Source organism: Diospyros lotus, chromosome 7 (assembly GCF_014633365.1).
Source record: "Diospyros lotus cultivar Yz01 chromosome 7, ASM1463336v1, whole genome shotgun sequence".
Lineage (NCBI taxonomy): Eukaryota > Viridiplantae > Streptophyta > Magnoliopsida > Ericales > Ebenaceae > Diospyros > Diospyros lotus.
In genome coordinates, this window is record NC_068344.1 from 2,643,541 (window position 1) to 2,658,588 (window position 15,048).

At 34.7% G+C, this 15,048-nt stretch overlaps 2 protein-coding genes across 5 annotated transcripts; both read left to right on the forward strand.

Annotated features, from left to right (window-relative positions):
• The first annotated feature begins 1,372 nt into the window (after positions 1 to 1,372).
• Positions 1,373 to 7,838, forward strand: LOC127805743 (phosphate transporter PHO1 homolog 3-like). The gene is made up of 13 exons (XM_052342502.1): positions 1,373 to 2,121; positions 3,498 to 3,825; positions 3,935 to 3,983; positions 4,075 to 4,146; positions 4,329 to 4,458; positions 4,554 to 4,674; positions 5,094 to 5,352; positions 5,436 to 5,540; positions 6,232 to 6,276; positions 6,369 to 6,518; positions 6,598 to 6,876; positions 7,156 to 7,292; positions 7,473 to 7,838. The coding sequence occupies exons 1-13, from the start codon at positions 1,530 to 1,532 to the stop codon at positions 7,570 to 7,572; spliced, it is 2,367 nt and encodes a 788-aa protein (XP_052198462.1). The 5' UTR covers positions 1,373 to 1,529; the 3' UTR covers positions 7,573 to 7,838.
• A 3,529-nt stretch (positions 7,839 to 11,367) lies between these two features.
• On the forward strand, positions 11,368 to 15,048 carry LOC127805955 (uncharacterized). 4 transcript variants are annotated; one of them, XM_052342809.1, is made up of 3 exons: positions 11,368 to 11,919; positions 14,277 to 14,337; positions 14,432 to 15,038. In XM_052342809.1, exon 1 carries the CDS (start codon positions 11,401 to 11,403, stop codon positions 11,842 to 11,844), a length of 444 nt encoding a protein of 147 aa, XP_052198769.1. In that variant the 5' UTR covers positions 11,368 to 11,400; the 3' UTR covers positions 11,845 to 11,919; positions 14,277 to 14,337; positions 14,432 to 15,038. The 4 variants fall into 4 exon arrangements, with proteins under 4 accessions (XP_052198769.1, XP_052198773.1, XP_052198771.1 ...); XM_052342813.1 differs by lacking the exon at positions 14,277 to 14,337 and having other exon boundaries at positions 14,432 to 14,510; positions 14,622 to 15,038; XM_052342811.1 differs by having other exon boundaries at positions 11,368 to 14,510; positions 14,622 to 15,048.

Sequence of the window (15,048 nt, forward strand, 5' to 3'; positions counted from 1 at the left end):
AAATGGTCATCCAAGCTCTTCAAACCTTTATTTGTTGTCTTGGGTATATTTTTAGGCTGTGCATATCAAGAACCATAAACTAACTTGACTTTTAATTGGGTTGGATTGATTTTTTGGATTTGGGTCTAAAATTTCAGAACTAATTACAATTAGTTCAACCAAACTCAAACTAATTACCTAAACCCACACTCAAAGCACTCCAACTGTCTCTATATTTCATCACCAAGCTATAGTTAAAAGAAAGAAGTGTAATTAGTGACTTGTTGGGAAGTTAGGTTAACAAATAAAGTGGTTAGACTGTTGCAATGAAAACCAAAATACTAAAGGCAAAAAAGACAATTTGAAAAATAAAATTAAAGCTGTATTTTTTTTTATTTGGAAGCCAAAGAAAGAAGCAAAAAAGAAAATTGAAAAGGAGAAGTGGAACAGTACCTCATATGTACTTTCCCTTGGGTGGAATATTAGTATGGGTTAGTATTCGATTTGGTTGATCAAATCGACGCAATTGTTATAATTGAATAGACTGATATGTAGCAAAAAATTTGAACTGAATTGATCGAATTATTTATAAATTAAAAAAAAAAATTTGTTTGGTTGATTAACCAAAGAGATTGAATTTTTAAAACAATTGAAAACCTTAAGTAGCATAATTAAAAATTGAAATTAAAAGAAATAAAAATTCACCTCAAGGCTAAAGTCAGACGAAGAAAATGAGTCGTATGTTGGGTGTGGGTTAGCGACGATAAGTCATAGAGAAAAAAAACAAAGAAGACAACAAGTCAAAAACGACTACTATGCCTAGATCAATTGGTGATCATGGCAACAAGGCAAAATTGAAGAAGGTAGTTTAGAGACTTAAAATTAGGATTTGATCGTCAGTTTGATTTTGATTTGGACAAATTTAACTTAAGCATACATGTTGCTACATAGTGCTTACAGCTCGACTCGATTTAAAAATTCAATTTGATATTGATATTTGGTTAGTTCGGTCAAAACAATAGCAGTCGATTCAATTTTTATGATTTTTTTTATTAAAGTAATTGAAATCAAACCGAATTGAACTCATCGAATTACTAAAAAAATTAACTACGTACATCAGTTCAATTAGGTCCATTTAAGTAACTTTGTACTAACCCCAAAATATTAGGAACATAGGCCGCCATGTTTGGAAAGATGCAAGTCAAACCGCATCAATTCAGCCATCAATGCATGCATTCAATGGAGGAATAAGAGACTCCATCAACCCAAGCCACATGCTCAGAAAGTTCAACTGCAAGGAAAGAAAATTCGCCTTAGAACTGGACGTACATTAATTCTCTCATTCGCATGCTTATATAAGACGACAAATAATTAACCTAATTCAGCTTGCATTGTTCTCCCGTACGTTGCCTTTCGATCGATCGGTTCTTCTTGTTCTCGATCGACGAGCTTAGATCAAGAACATAATATATATATATATATCTCGATCTGAAAGAACATTTAGAATCAGCTAGGGTTTTTGTAGATCTCAATCAGAATTGGCAAGAAACATGAAGTTTGGCAAGGAATTTGCTTCTCAAATGGTACCGGAATGGCAAGAAGCATACATGGACTACGCCTACCTCAAGGAGGTCCTGAAAGAAATCCAGCGTTTCAAACAGAGAACGAATAGGCATCCGCCGGGCGCCCCCGCCGGACTGAAGAGGGCGCTCACGCTGTACAGAGCTTTCAGCGGCCTATCGCACCGACGCCATCCGCCGGCGAGCCCGACGACGCCGGACTTCGACATCGAGAGCATGGCCATTTTGGTGAACTCGGTGAGACGAGACGGCAGAGAAGGCTACGAGACGATGTTCCTCAAGGCCTCCGAGGAAGGAGGCGAGTACGAGTTGGTGTACTTCCGGAGGCTGGACGATGAGTTCAACAAAGTACTTAGGTTTTACACGTCGAAGGTGGAGGAGGTGGTGCAGGAGGCGGCGGTGCTGGATAAGCAGATGGCGGCGCTAATTGCGTTTCGGATCAAAGTGGATAATCCGCAGCGGTGGTTCAACAGCTCGGTGGAGATGACTCGTCTTGCGTCGGAAGTTGCTGCGTCGACGGCCTCGTTATCGGCCACCACTCCGTCCGGCGCCAGGGCAAGCAGTGAGATTTCTACACTCTTACCACACTTTGCGGCCGGAAAATAAATATTACTTTTTTTATAAAATGACGTGACTGGTTTACAAGTTTAACATTTTGACCCGCCTTTTTATTAATATTATATATAAACACACACACACACACACACACGTGAGTCACACTACTTTCACTTGGGATTGTACTTATTTTTTTAGTTTAGATTGTATTTATTTTTTTACAATTTTGACTGTAAAATATTTTAAATATTTCTTAATAACTATATATACACAAAAAGTTATAGGAACATTTAAAATATTTTATAACGTAAATTGTAAAAAAACAAATATAATCTGAACTGAAACTAGTTTTATTCATTATATATTTATATAATATAATATAAAATATTAAACCCAAAAATATACTTTTACCTTAGGATTTATATATATATATATATTTTATATAACACTAAATTTTTCGGAGTTTTAAATGCCTTTATGAATCGTGTAAAATTACTCATTTAAATATTTGATTAACAAATGATACACACACGCGCTCACATGGCAGTCATCCAGTATCTCTTCAACTCTTTTTTTTTCTCTGGCTACGTTTCTAAAAATATAGTCGAATAGAAATAACACATATTCGAAAAAAAATGAAGTTGAGAAGATGTTGTCGGTGAATAAGGGTGTTCAAAAAAATTGGTGCACCGCGGAAACCGACCAAATCAAACCGAACCGGTCAATTTTTTTTTTTTTTGATCCAAAATGGTTTGGTGGTTGTACAAACCACACGGTTTGCAGTTTGTATGGTTAGTGGTTTGGTTTAAAACCAAACCGCCCAAGAAAATATATAAAAAATATATTATTATAAAATTCACCCCAAAAGCCCCTATAACCCTTATTATTATAAAAATCACCTTATATTTTTATAATAATATATAACAAGTTTATAATAATATAAAACTATTATAATTGACAACAGATTATAATAGTTTATAATAATATATAATTATTTTTTTTAATATTTTTATAATATATTATATGTTGTCAATAGTTATTTTCAAACCGCAATAAATCGCACCAAACCAGACCGCGGTATGATTTTATCAAAAAATCGCACTAGCAGTTTGGCTTGCTGAAAATAATTCAGATCGGCCAAACCGTACCATGAACACTCCTATCGATGAGAAAGAAAGAGTTGAAGAGATGTTAAAAAACTATCATGTCTATATACGTACTGATCAAATGTTTAAATGAGTAATTTTATATAGTTTGAATGAATATTTAAAATCATGAAAAATTTAAGATTTCACAAAATATATATGTATATATATATATATAATGTCAACGGTCTTGCTAACGCATGGTGTCTCTGCAACGACCAATGGGCGTTGCTTACAGGAAGAGTTCATATGGATGTGATCGACGAAGAAGAAGGGTCAAGCAGGGGGAAGCAATCGGACAAGTCACAAGCTGCGAGCCAAAATGCTCGAGAGCAAAGGCCAAACAACATCGTAGTGGACAGGCCTGCTCCGCTGGAAATACTCAACCACGTCAAGATCAACAAGCCCATTGACACTCCTCGTTCCACAATCCGAAGCTTTCTCACAGCTCCTGACGATCAGAAAGAGATCAAGTTCAACAGGGAGAATCTGAACAGAGTCGAACAGCAGCTCAAACGCGCTTTCATCGAGTTCTATCACAAGCTTAGGCTTCTCAAGAGTTACAGGTGAGTTAGTTTTTTTTTTTTTTATGCTTTTAATTTCCGCCGGAAAATGAAATTGATGAGTTCTTTCTGGAACTGCATTCGATGGTCTGATTGGCCTATAACTGGACAGCTTTTTGAACATGTTGGCGTTTTCGAAGATCATGAAGAAATACGACAAGGTACTTTCCCTGTTCGAGAGCCTAAATTCCATCTGTTCAATTAGATATAAAATAGAATAAATTTCTTACATGGCTGGCTACTGTGTTGAAGATTACGTCAAGGAACGCGTCGAGATCTTACTTGAAGATGGTGGACAATTCCTACCTTGGTAGCAATGAAGCGGTGAGTTTCTCCCTCGGCATACGAGTAAAAATATATATCACGATGAGGAAGAAGGAAAGTTCAATGGAATACGATAGAGATATTAACTAGGAGACATGCATGTAATTCTTGATGAACAGCTTGTTATCACCATTTAAAGTCACAAAAACTCCAATGCTGACGATTGAATTGTTGCCATTTAGGCTACCAAGCTCATGGACAGAGTGGAAGACACATTCATCAAGCATTTTTCAAACTCAAACCGCAGAAAAGGAATGAGCGTCTTGCGCCCGAAAGTGAAGAGGGAAAGGCACAGGGTGACATTTTCCTTGGGTAACGAACCATTTACACTGTCAATTGAGGAGGAATTACTTGTACATTTCAATCACTTATGATCTGTTCTTACCTTTCCTTTTGGAAAATTTCAGGTTTCTTTGTTGGCTGCACAGTGGCTCTCGTTGTTGCTCTTATTTTAATTACTCGTGCCCGCCATCTCCTACACCATCGTAACAGAGATAAGTACATGAAAACGATGTTTCCCCTTTATAGGTAGGTCATTTACACCTTGCTCAAATAATTAACCCATATAGTTATGCTTCAATATTTTTTTTCCCTCTGTTTTGGGCCTATATAAATTAGGTCCAAGATACCTTTTAAAACAAAAATTTAATCAGAACACCTCATTTTCAGTAGATGTCAAAAAGTTAGTTTCACCGGGTTCAAAAATCTTTATGATCTGAAAGTGAAAATCGTATAAAACAATGCATGTTTGAAGTTTTCATTGTTTGTCAACCTGGAAAACTGCTCTTTTAACATGTTGAGAAAATAAAGACCAGAAGCTCAAAAAAAAAATAATGAAAACATAACTGAAGGGGACCTAATTTCCTCCAGATCTTCTACTTCTTGTTGAGAAAATATCTGCAGTTAAAAGTGCTCTTTTAACATGTCATGTAAAATTACACTTGCAGCTTGTTTGGTTTCATTACTCTTCACATGGCCCTGTATGCTGCAAATATATACTTCTGGAGGCGCTACAGAGTCAACCATCCATTTATATTTGGTTTCAAGCAAGGAACTGACCTGGATTACAGGGAAGTTTTCCTCCTCAGCTTTGCAATTGCAGTCCTGGCAATAGCCGCTGCGCTTGCAAACCTAGACATGGAAATGGATCCCAAAACTCAAGATTACAAAGCAGTCACTGAACTCGTGCCTGTGGGACTTCTTTGTGTAAGCATATTAAACTCAGGTAGCTTTCCTAGTTTCCCATTTTTAAGACCTGCGTCAAAACTGATATCTTTCTCTCTATGCAGCTCCTCCTCGCCTTGTTATTCTGCCCATTCAATATTCTCTATCGATCAAGTCGGTTCTTTTTGCTTGTATGTGCCTTTCACTGCATTTGTGCTCCTCTCTACAAGGTAAAGTTACCCAAAAACTTAATCTATTATATAAGTTAGTAATTTTTATCTTTTAATATTTATAGTCTAGTTTGAAAGGAGACTTTTGTTTGTTCCAATCTCATATTAAATTATTGATTAATGTTATAATTTGTAGCACGAGATGGTTAAAGTAAAAAACAAGAAAACAGTGGATGCCTAGTATTCATTTGGTTGGGCAGTTTGCCTAGTCCACGAGAGAGAGAAGTTAATTATTCTCTAGGAAAAAAGATGGGGCATAAAACAATTATCTATATGGACAAATTAAGTTCTAAATTCTAGTTACTTGGATGTCCTAAAAATTTAAAAAAAAATTGCCCCCAAACATAGCAGGCAGCAGGGTAGAGCCATGCACCCCTCTTCTTTCGATGTGGGGGAATGTACTGTTAATAAAACTAGCATGGCTAGTTGTGAAAGCTGAGTGTCCCTCTACTTGGTTTTCTTTATGCTCACCATGCTTAACTCTAGTTCGCTCCCTTAGCTGGCCTTTTACCTGATAATATGAGACACTGATATCGAAATCGCCAACCAATCTAAAAGTTAAAAATTTGTAGATAGAGCTAAATATATCTTTAAATTATTATTTATTCACTCCACTTGGCTACCCTGATATGATAAGGAAAAAGTTACTTTGAATTGATTCAATTATTGAGAATATATCTTTCCTCTGCAGGTGACTCTTCCTGATTTTTTCCTGGCTGACCAGCTAACAAGCCAGGTGAGCAGATAGCAGTTCATTATGCTAAATCAGACTAAAAATGCCTCTTTGATTTGAAATTGTTCAAGTGTTGGTTCATTGTGGTGTTGCAGGTTCAAGCATTTCGAAATCTGGAGTTCTACATTTGCTACTATGGATGGGGAGACTACAGGCATAGAGAAAATACTTGCAAAGGAAATAATACTTACAAAACTTTCTATTACATTATTGCAGCGGTTCCATACTGTTCTCGCCTCCTTCAGGTGCGTCTCTAAATAGCATTTCCATTAATGAAATTCCACAGTTGGCTGAAGCCATTCCTTTTTTCCCTCGTTCTCTCAGTGCCTGCGTCGCTGGTACGAAGAGAGAGATGCCATGCAAGGGCTCAACGGGCTTAAATATTTCTCAACTATAGTAGCAGTTTGCTTGAGAACGGCATACAATTTTAACAAAGGGACTGGCTGGAGGATTTTAGCTGCTATTGCCTCAATATTTGCAGCAATCTTTAGCACATATTGGGACCTTGTCATGGACTGGGGGCTTCTGCAAAAACATTCTAAGAACCGGTGGTTGAGAGACAAACTTCTTGTCCCCTATAAAAGTGTGTATTTTGTTGCCATGGTAAGAAACATATATTTATGAAAGTTAGCCACAATCATATACTCCTCCTGACCTTTTTGGGTTCATTTCTGGAAACAACCTATTTTCAAAAAAGTAAGGGGAAGGTCGAGCATAAAAAGGGCCATCCCTAGCCTTTGAAAAGCAGGGAACCTTGTGTAATGGGGATGCTCTTTAACTCTAGCTATATGATGATTAAGTGCTAAAACTAAAGAAACATCCTTAAATAGATATTGTTCAGTATCATCTAAAACTAAAAGGATGGTTGTTGAATGAATGCAGGCTTTGAATGTGGCGTTGAGATTTGCCTGGCTTCAAACAGTGTTTAACTTCCAAGTTTCTTTTGCACATCCAGAAACACTAGTTGCAGTCGTCGCTATCCTAGAGATCATTCGCCGCGGCATCTGGAATTTCTTCAGGTGTGTTGAAGGAGCTCCGGTGATATATACATATGTCTATGTGTGTGTGTGTCTGCTCAGTTGTTTATGAATAGCATTGATTGATGTATTTGTAGTCTATCTAACAGAACTGGACTCTAAATTGTGTGGAAAGGATGACATATTCTTTCAAAACTGATAGTTGCTTTGGTGTTTGATCAGGTTGGAGAATGAACATCTGAATAATGTAGGCAAATATCGAGCCTTCAAGTCTGTGCCTTTGCCTTTCAACTACGAAGAAGACGAGGACAAGGACGAATGAAAGACTAACAATGAATATCCTTCTTATATATATATATATTCTTTGTGAATATGAAAGCTTAGAGAGATTTCATATTTGTATCACTTGAAACATTCTTTCTATACCACTGAAGTTGTGGCCTAGTGATAAAGTGGTGAGTCTGAGGGTTCGAATTTGAGTTTTGTAAACCTCAGTTACTCCATCGCTAGGTCTCTAGTGGTATAATTTTATTTACTTAAAAAGAAAATATTCTTTCTATATTTTTTACATGCCATTTTCTGAGTTAATTTTGTGTAACAAATTTCTTTGAAATAATTAAAGTAACACTATTTTATTCTTGCAAGACGAAACTATCATTGTGTTATAATTGTGACTTAAAATTCAAATTTGATTATGATTGACACATTAAATTTAATTGTGATTTGTGATATTATTTAAAATTGAAGATTTATTTTGTGACTCATCAAGATTTATCTTCATACCTCATCTTTTAATCAAAATATAGATTTATGCAAGTTAATTATTTCTTATATACATCTATAAATGAGTGATATAGTAATAGAATCAAGATATTGGAATTATTCACCATCTTTTTTTTATTTCAAGAGGAATAAGTGTTAGAGAGTATAATAATTTATATGCACAATGTTAAATAACCAAAGAGCAATTTTAGAAGTTGAGAGAGGCAATTGCACACCCTTAATTGTATGTCATTTCGCCTTTAGAGTGGTAAATTTATAAATAGATACTCAATGTTATGTAATTAGTAGCAGTTATGTCACTATTGTAATAATAATTATTCAAATTAAAAATAAATTTAAATTTCATAATTCATTCAAATAAACATAAATATGAATTTGATCATTTATGAATCATGACTTACTAATTACAAATAAATAATAAATTTAACAAAATCTTAATATTACAAAAAGTGATTCCAAAATAGCCCCAAAACGTATTTTTAAATTAGAAATGGGTTTTCAATATTTTTTTAATACTACAAAACGGTCTCCAAAATATTTTTAAAATTACAGAAATATCCCAATTTTTTTTTTTTTTTTTTGTGGTGTTTGTTAGTGTATAAAAAATATTTTGAAAACGTTAAAACGACACACCTGAGGAGTTTTCATGCATCATAGGGTATATCTGTACATATTTTAGAGTTGAAACGGAACATAATTAGATTTAATTTTAGTTGAATTGAGTTGGTTTAAGAACCAATGAAAGACAAGTTATTTGACCCTTTTTGTTTTCTTTTAAAGCAATGGACCAACCCAATATGTCTAGTCCATTAACTTTAATCTACTTAAGTTTGATTTAGCAAAGGGTTATTTATACTATTTTCTTGGGTTGGTAAGACAGATCATTTGCCAATTAAAAAAATATTGACAACTAGATTAGAGTTTGCAACAGTTGAAGTAGGCCTAGTTTGTCTCTAATTTCGAACCCCAATATCTTGTCCCATATCTCGATACGATATGGGTTTTCTCCCTATTCTTGATTTCAAAAGGGCATAAGACAAGGTTGAGATGTGTCAAATCTCAAATATATATATATATATTTATATATAAACATAATATACATATATATAGAGAGAAAGAAATGTGGGGTAGGACAAATCGAAGTAGGGATGCCAAATATTATCCCTACCTCAACCCTGAACCCAACCCAATCCCAATTAATCAACCTTTGACCTCCTCCTTAGTACTTAGAGGAGAATTTGGGAGGGGGGGGGGGAGGGATTAGCCCTTCCCCATATTTGCCTTACAAATTTGGCTTATTTGGGGAGAGAATGGTTGAAATGGCTTATGAATTTGGGGGCCAATTTTCCCTAGATCTGCTCCTAGATCCGCTCTAGTTAGTACTTGCAAATTTAGAATACTTTGCCAACATTAAACACGACATTAAACACGATAATATTGCATATGATTAGTCTCTTGTTCAAGAAAGCATGAGATTAATGAGAGCATGATGCCATGTTAGATGGAAACACAAAAAGCAAACTTTAATAAATATGGGCTTAACTTCATTCATAATACAAACACATCAAACAACATAAACAAGAAAAGTAGGAACATACTTCTCTGGTGTACTCTCAAGCAGTGTTTGTTAACCAAGATATAGATAAAAAAAAAAGTAAAATATAAAAAATATTTAAGATAAAAGTATTTTTCATTATATTTGTTAAATTTATTTGACAATTCTTAGAAAAAAAAAGTCGTGTGACTTTTTATCTAAGTTTTTTCAAATAAATTTATCTCTCTTCCTCCAGATAAATTTATCATGGTCCTTATAAATAAGAAAAAAGACGCGTGTCTTCCAGTGCATTCCAAAAAATTAACAAATAGTTTAATAAAAATTTTGAAATATTTTTCAACCTTATTTTAATCATTTCATATATTTATCCGAAAAATATTTTAATCTTATTTTAATATAATCTTATCTTACTCATTTTAACAAGCGCTACTTTAATAAATATGAGTTTAACTTCTCAACCAAATGAACGCTAAATTTAAGGAAAATTAATGAGATAACGAAAAATGTTATGCTAGAGCCAACTCAACCAACTTGGAGGTCTTAGACGAAAAAGTTTGTTAGGGCTTTCTCAAAAATATTAACTTTCTTTTTTATAAAAAATAAATAATACACCTTTCTACATAAGATTTGCCAAAGTAAAGAAATAAAAGAATAAGAAGTAAATAAGATAAACTCACCTTATAGTGATATAGTCTTCACGAACGGTTCACCAATTACATAAAAATACTTCAAGAAAAAAGAAACAATGAAAACAAGAAGAACAAGAGCATATGATAATTGTTATTGCTTTTGATTGGAAGTTTGTAATTGAAATATTTTTTTTAGGGCTGCAATTGAAAGATTTATAATAAAAAATAAATTTACAGTTTTAAAGTCTAAGGGATATTTAAGAATAAATGGAAAAAATTAAGAAAAGAAAATTGAGAACAATGAGAATAGATAATGTAAAAATTGAAAAGAGAAAATGAGAATGACAAGACGTTGTAAATTGATTGGTGGGCAAATTGATTATTGGGTTGAGTGCTCGTGTATATATGTGAAATTTGGATTGAAAATTAAATTTTATTTAAAGCTCAATTTTATTAATAAAATATTTATTATTAAAAAATATATATATATATATATAAACTACAAAATTTTGGAACTTTCATAAATGCAGGGCTTAGGCAACTACTTAGATGGCTTCATAGTCGAGCCAACTCAAGGTTATGTACACAAATAATTCTCGTAAATAATTTTTATAAATTAACGTGACCATCAATTATTGAGATACAAAAAGATAAAGAGCGGTGGTGGACTAAATAGGAGTAGAAATTTGGACACTCATTTATTCTAAATTTTTATTTAAATTTATTTATTTAATAAATAAATAAAATCAAACTTATTCACAAAATAGTAGTGGTATATCAGTTCGTGTGCCTCGTATATCAATTTACCCTCATCATTTATGATATACTGAAACATTTTGGGATATTTTTGAATTATTTTTGTAATTTAAAAAATATTTCTAAATCATTTCATAATATTAGAATTTTTTTTTATATCTAATCAAGTTAGTAGTGGATTTTTTTTCTTATTTCTAACTTAAATTTTTAATTTTTTAAGAATTTATTTGAATGTATTATAGAATTTATATTTATTTTAAAATTAAATAATTATTTTTTATAATTTTATATATTTAAAATTATATTTATAAAAAATGTCCTTATATTTATTTATTTATATATTTCTTCCACATTCCTCTTGGGTGAATTTTAAATTTTTAAGGAAAGGGTTTAAGGGAGGTTTAAAGAGTGAAGTCGGCAATCGGCAATGGGAGCTTCTCTGTCCGCGCCTTCAACAAACCCTGACGACGCCCGCGCTCAGCAACACGCCGACACCGGAGAAGCTATACAGACGCCAGAATCAAACCTACCCGCACCAGATCAAGAAGAAGCGTCAGATCCGGTAACGCAACCCGTCCATTCAGAAGAAGAGGAAGAAGGAGAATGCGGCTTTTGCCTCTTCATGAAGGGTGGCGGATGCCGAGACAGCTTCGTTGCGTGGGAGAATTGCGTTGCGGAAGCCGAGAATAACGAGGAGGACATCGTCGAAAAGTGTTTTGAGGTCACCGGCGCTCTGAAGAAGTGCATGGAGGCCCACGCCGAATACTACGCCCCGATCCTCCGAGCAGAGAAGGCCGCCGAGGAGGAGGTCGTCAGGGAATTGCGCAAAGACGAAGCTGAACAATCTGGATCGTCTTCGGAAAGAAGATAAATTGTTGCTCTAGAGGCGAATCGCAGTCGCAGAGCTTTTTGTCAGGGAGATGCAGAATCAGAGGAATTATTTGAGGTAATTGAGGGAAAATCATATGCTGCGGCATTGTTTAGTTTACATTGTTGGAAATTGGAATATAATTATTGAATTTTTACTTCAAGGTGTGTTTTCATATTGTCTTTCTGCTTAAAAATCTGGCTTCTGCTTTTCTGTTTCTATCTTTTTAGTTTCTTTATTGGCTTGTTGACTCAATTGTGTTTCTGGTAGCTGAATCTGATGCGAACAGTTTTGGATAAATTAGGTTATTTCTTGAGCAATAGAATGATGCTGTTGGATAATTATTGTTGGTGCTAGAAGCATAGAAAGACTTAATTGGATATCTAATTCGACATATGTGGATGTGAGTTATGATCCGTCTGATACTTGCCTTCCTCATATTCTTCATGAGCTCTGATTAACAGATAGCGCCTCGAATCTGACAAATATTTCAGATCAATTTGATTTCAAGGTTTTGATTTTCCCTCAACTTGCAAATATTAAATGTATTTGTCTTTCATAGGTTATGGAGCTCATATATTCCTTGCTGGGGTGAACATATCACTCACTAAAAGAAAATGGTTAGCAATATGGAATTGGTTAGTCATGAAAATATAATTATTATGAGCTGAATTTTCTTTGACCGAGGCTTATGCTAGCATCAAAGATCTTCATGTGAAAAAGTTAGGATTATTTTCTATCAGCAAACTGCTAGGAGAGAATTTACACAATATCAGATATGTGAATTTGAGAGAAGAAACTGGTTTCCCCTGTATTTATCGGGAACACTCCTAATTGAGAATTTCACAAATTAAAAGTTAATGGCCTTGCATATAGAATTGAGTATCCATGAAAAAATTATGGAGAGGTACTGGCCTTTCGTATAGAATCTGATCACGTTGCTGGCTTGCTCCTTCACAGCAGGCTTTTGCTAGCCACATAAAACCTTTCTGATCTGGGGAAAAAAATCATCAATTGATAGTGCAGGCCGAAGGGAGGTTTCAAACTTATGGTTGTGAGCATTCATGTAAAATCATCTTTTGGGATGTCTCAGTGCATGAATGCACACCCAGCATGTGCACGAGTATGTTTGCATCTCAGGTAGGGAGGGAGGGAGTTGTCTAATAGCTGTGATCTCACTTGTATTACTTCATATTTCTTCTTAGTGAGTATTTTGGAGCCACTTTCTACTCTGTGCTCACTAGCTTGATTATGTCATCTATGCCAAATTCATGGTGAGGAAAACAGAGTATTAATGTCCAGAGTGCTGCCCAGTGTGACATAACACCAGTAAATTCCAGTTTACCTTCTAAAAATTTGATTACTTTAGTTAGCTTCTACCCTTTTTTCTATCTCGGTGAAGATTTAGGAACAGATTCATCTCAAACTTGGTCTTCTGCAGCAATTTAATCTGCCAGCAAACTTCACTGGTCATTGTCAGTGAAGCCTGTGGAGAGGAGTGTGATGATCTCCCTTGGCTTGAAATCCAGTTCATCTGCTAAAGCTGGAACTGGAAGCTACTCCTCTCTTTCAGAAAGAAAAAGACAGAGGAAATTCAAATAATTCAATTTGCAATGGTGTCTATGATGATCCCTGTTCACAAATGCAATGAATTGAGTTTTAATTGGTTTGAATCTTGGGACGGGTAGTTAGCTGAAAGTGAACACTATCTGGTAACATAAATTTGTATACATGCCCTAACTGCAGCAGTGCAGCCATGGAATTTTGCCACTTCTTTTGGTGTTGAGTCTCGACTCTTGTCTCTTGACTGAAGAATGATAGAGAGTTCCATTGTAATAGCTTCAGCATCCATATGATGATAAAACTCTCGGTTTCCTTAGCTCCAATTGCCAATGCATGGCAAGTCACTCAGGCTATACGTTGCCATATTTTTGTGTTTCAATTTCTTTGTGACCTACTAGGTCACAGGTCTAAGTTGTGAAAGTTGTATTTTTGTTAAAAAAAGTAAAGAAAAGACTAACATACAAGTACGCTCTGCCCAGGCTCTCATAAAGCAGGGAACCTCATGCACTGAAAGAACCCTAACATTGCATTATGCCACTGGATGATGTAGGACAAAGAAGTAGAAATAAGAATTAGTATTATTTATTTTATTTTGTACACTGATAATTTACCTCTACTTGTATAGCTAGACTTTTAGCAAGTCCGAAAAGCACACAGCTGCATTACAAAGCGACAAATGACTGCTTTTGGTAGTGTGTTTAGTTTTTATATGAGCTCCAAGTTACGATCATTGTGCTTTATGCAGAAATACTTCTAATTTTTCTTGTTTATTGAAATTCCTGGAAATGTTTGCTTTATTCTGATCTAATGTATATTGATGGGGGTTTGATGTCGACTTCAAAGTTTGTTGATACCCTGAAAATTCCCTACAGAACCCCATCATTTGGAGGTTGTGAAATGCATCATTGATCAGCCTGCAGTTATTTCATACTGGTATACATTATTTCTCATCATCAAATTATTGCATTTGGAGGGCCATATTTTTTGTGTGTACTGCTTTTGACTCTTAAGGACTTTATTATCTCAGATTAGCAGCAAGATAAATGATAAGAGTTTCTTCGTCATTTTCACTGAGTTAGCACCCAATCAGATGAAGACCATGAAGAGTGAGATGAAACTCATTTGCCTTAGGCTTTTCGAAATTGGACCTGTATTGTGCTTCTTGAGTAAGATGCATTTATCAAGTGCCCATGTTTCTTGCCTGTATCCTGAAACAGATATTTTAGCCAACCAAAGAGGGCCAAGTTCGGGATTAAGGATAATTTGGTGCAATTTAGCTGTGGAGTCAAAAACTCTGATGACTTGAAGGCTGGCATACTTCAGGCTTTGGAGGCTATATAGCTTGCATCATCGACAGTTTGTTCTCTCTACCTAAACTGCACCTTGTCATTTGACACGTAGCATAGTTCACCAAAGGACTAGATTATGATTTCTGTCCACTTGTGTTATCTTTATACTTGTAGGTGAGAGGATCTGCTAACTATTTGATAACCCTATTGAATCTCTTGATAATATTAGTTGTGCGAAGTATAGATATTCAGCGGATTGATTAGTCATTTGCAACTTTTAGGCTATTTACAACTGAAACAATTGCAATAAAAAGCATGTATCTTTTTCACATTGTCTGACTTAGAACTAAAAGAT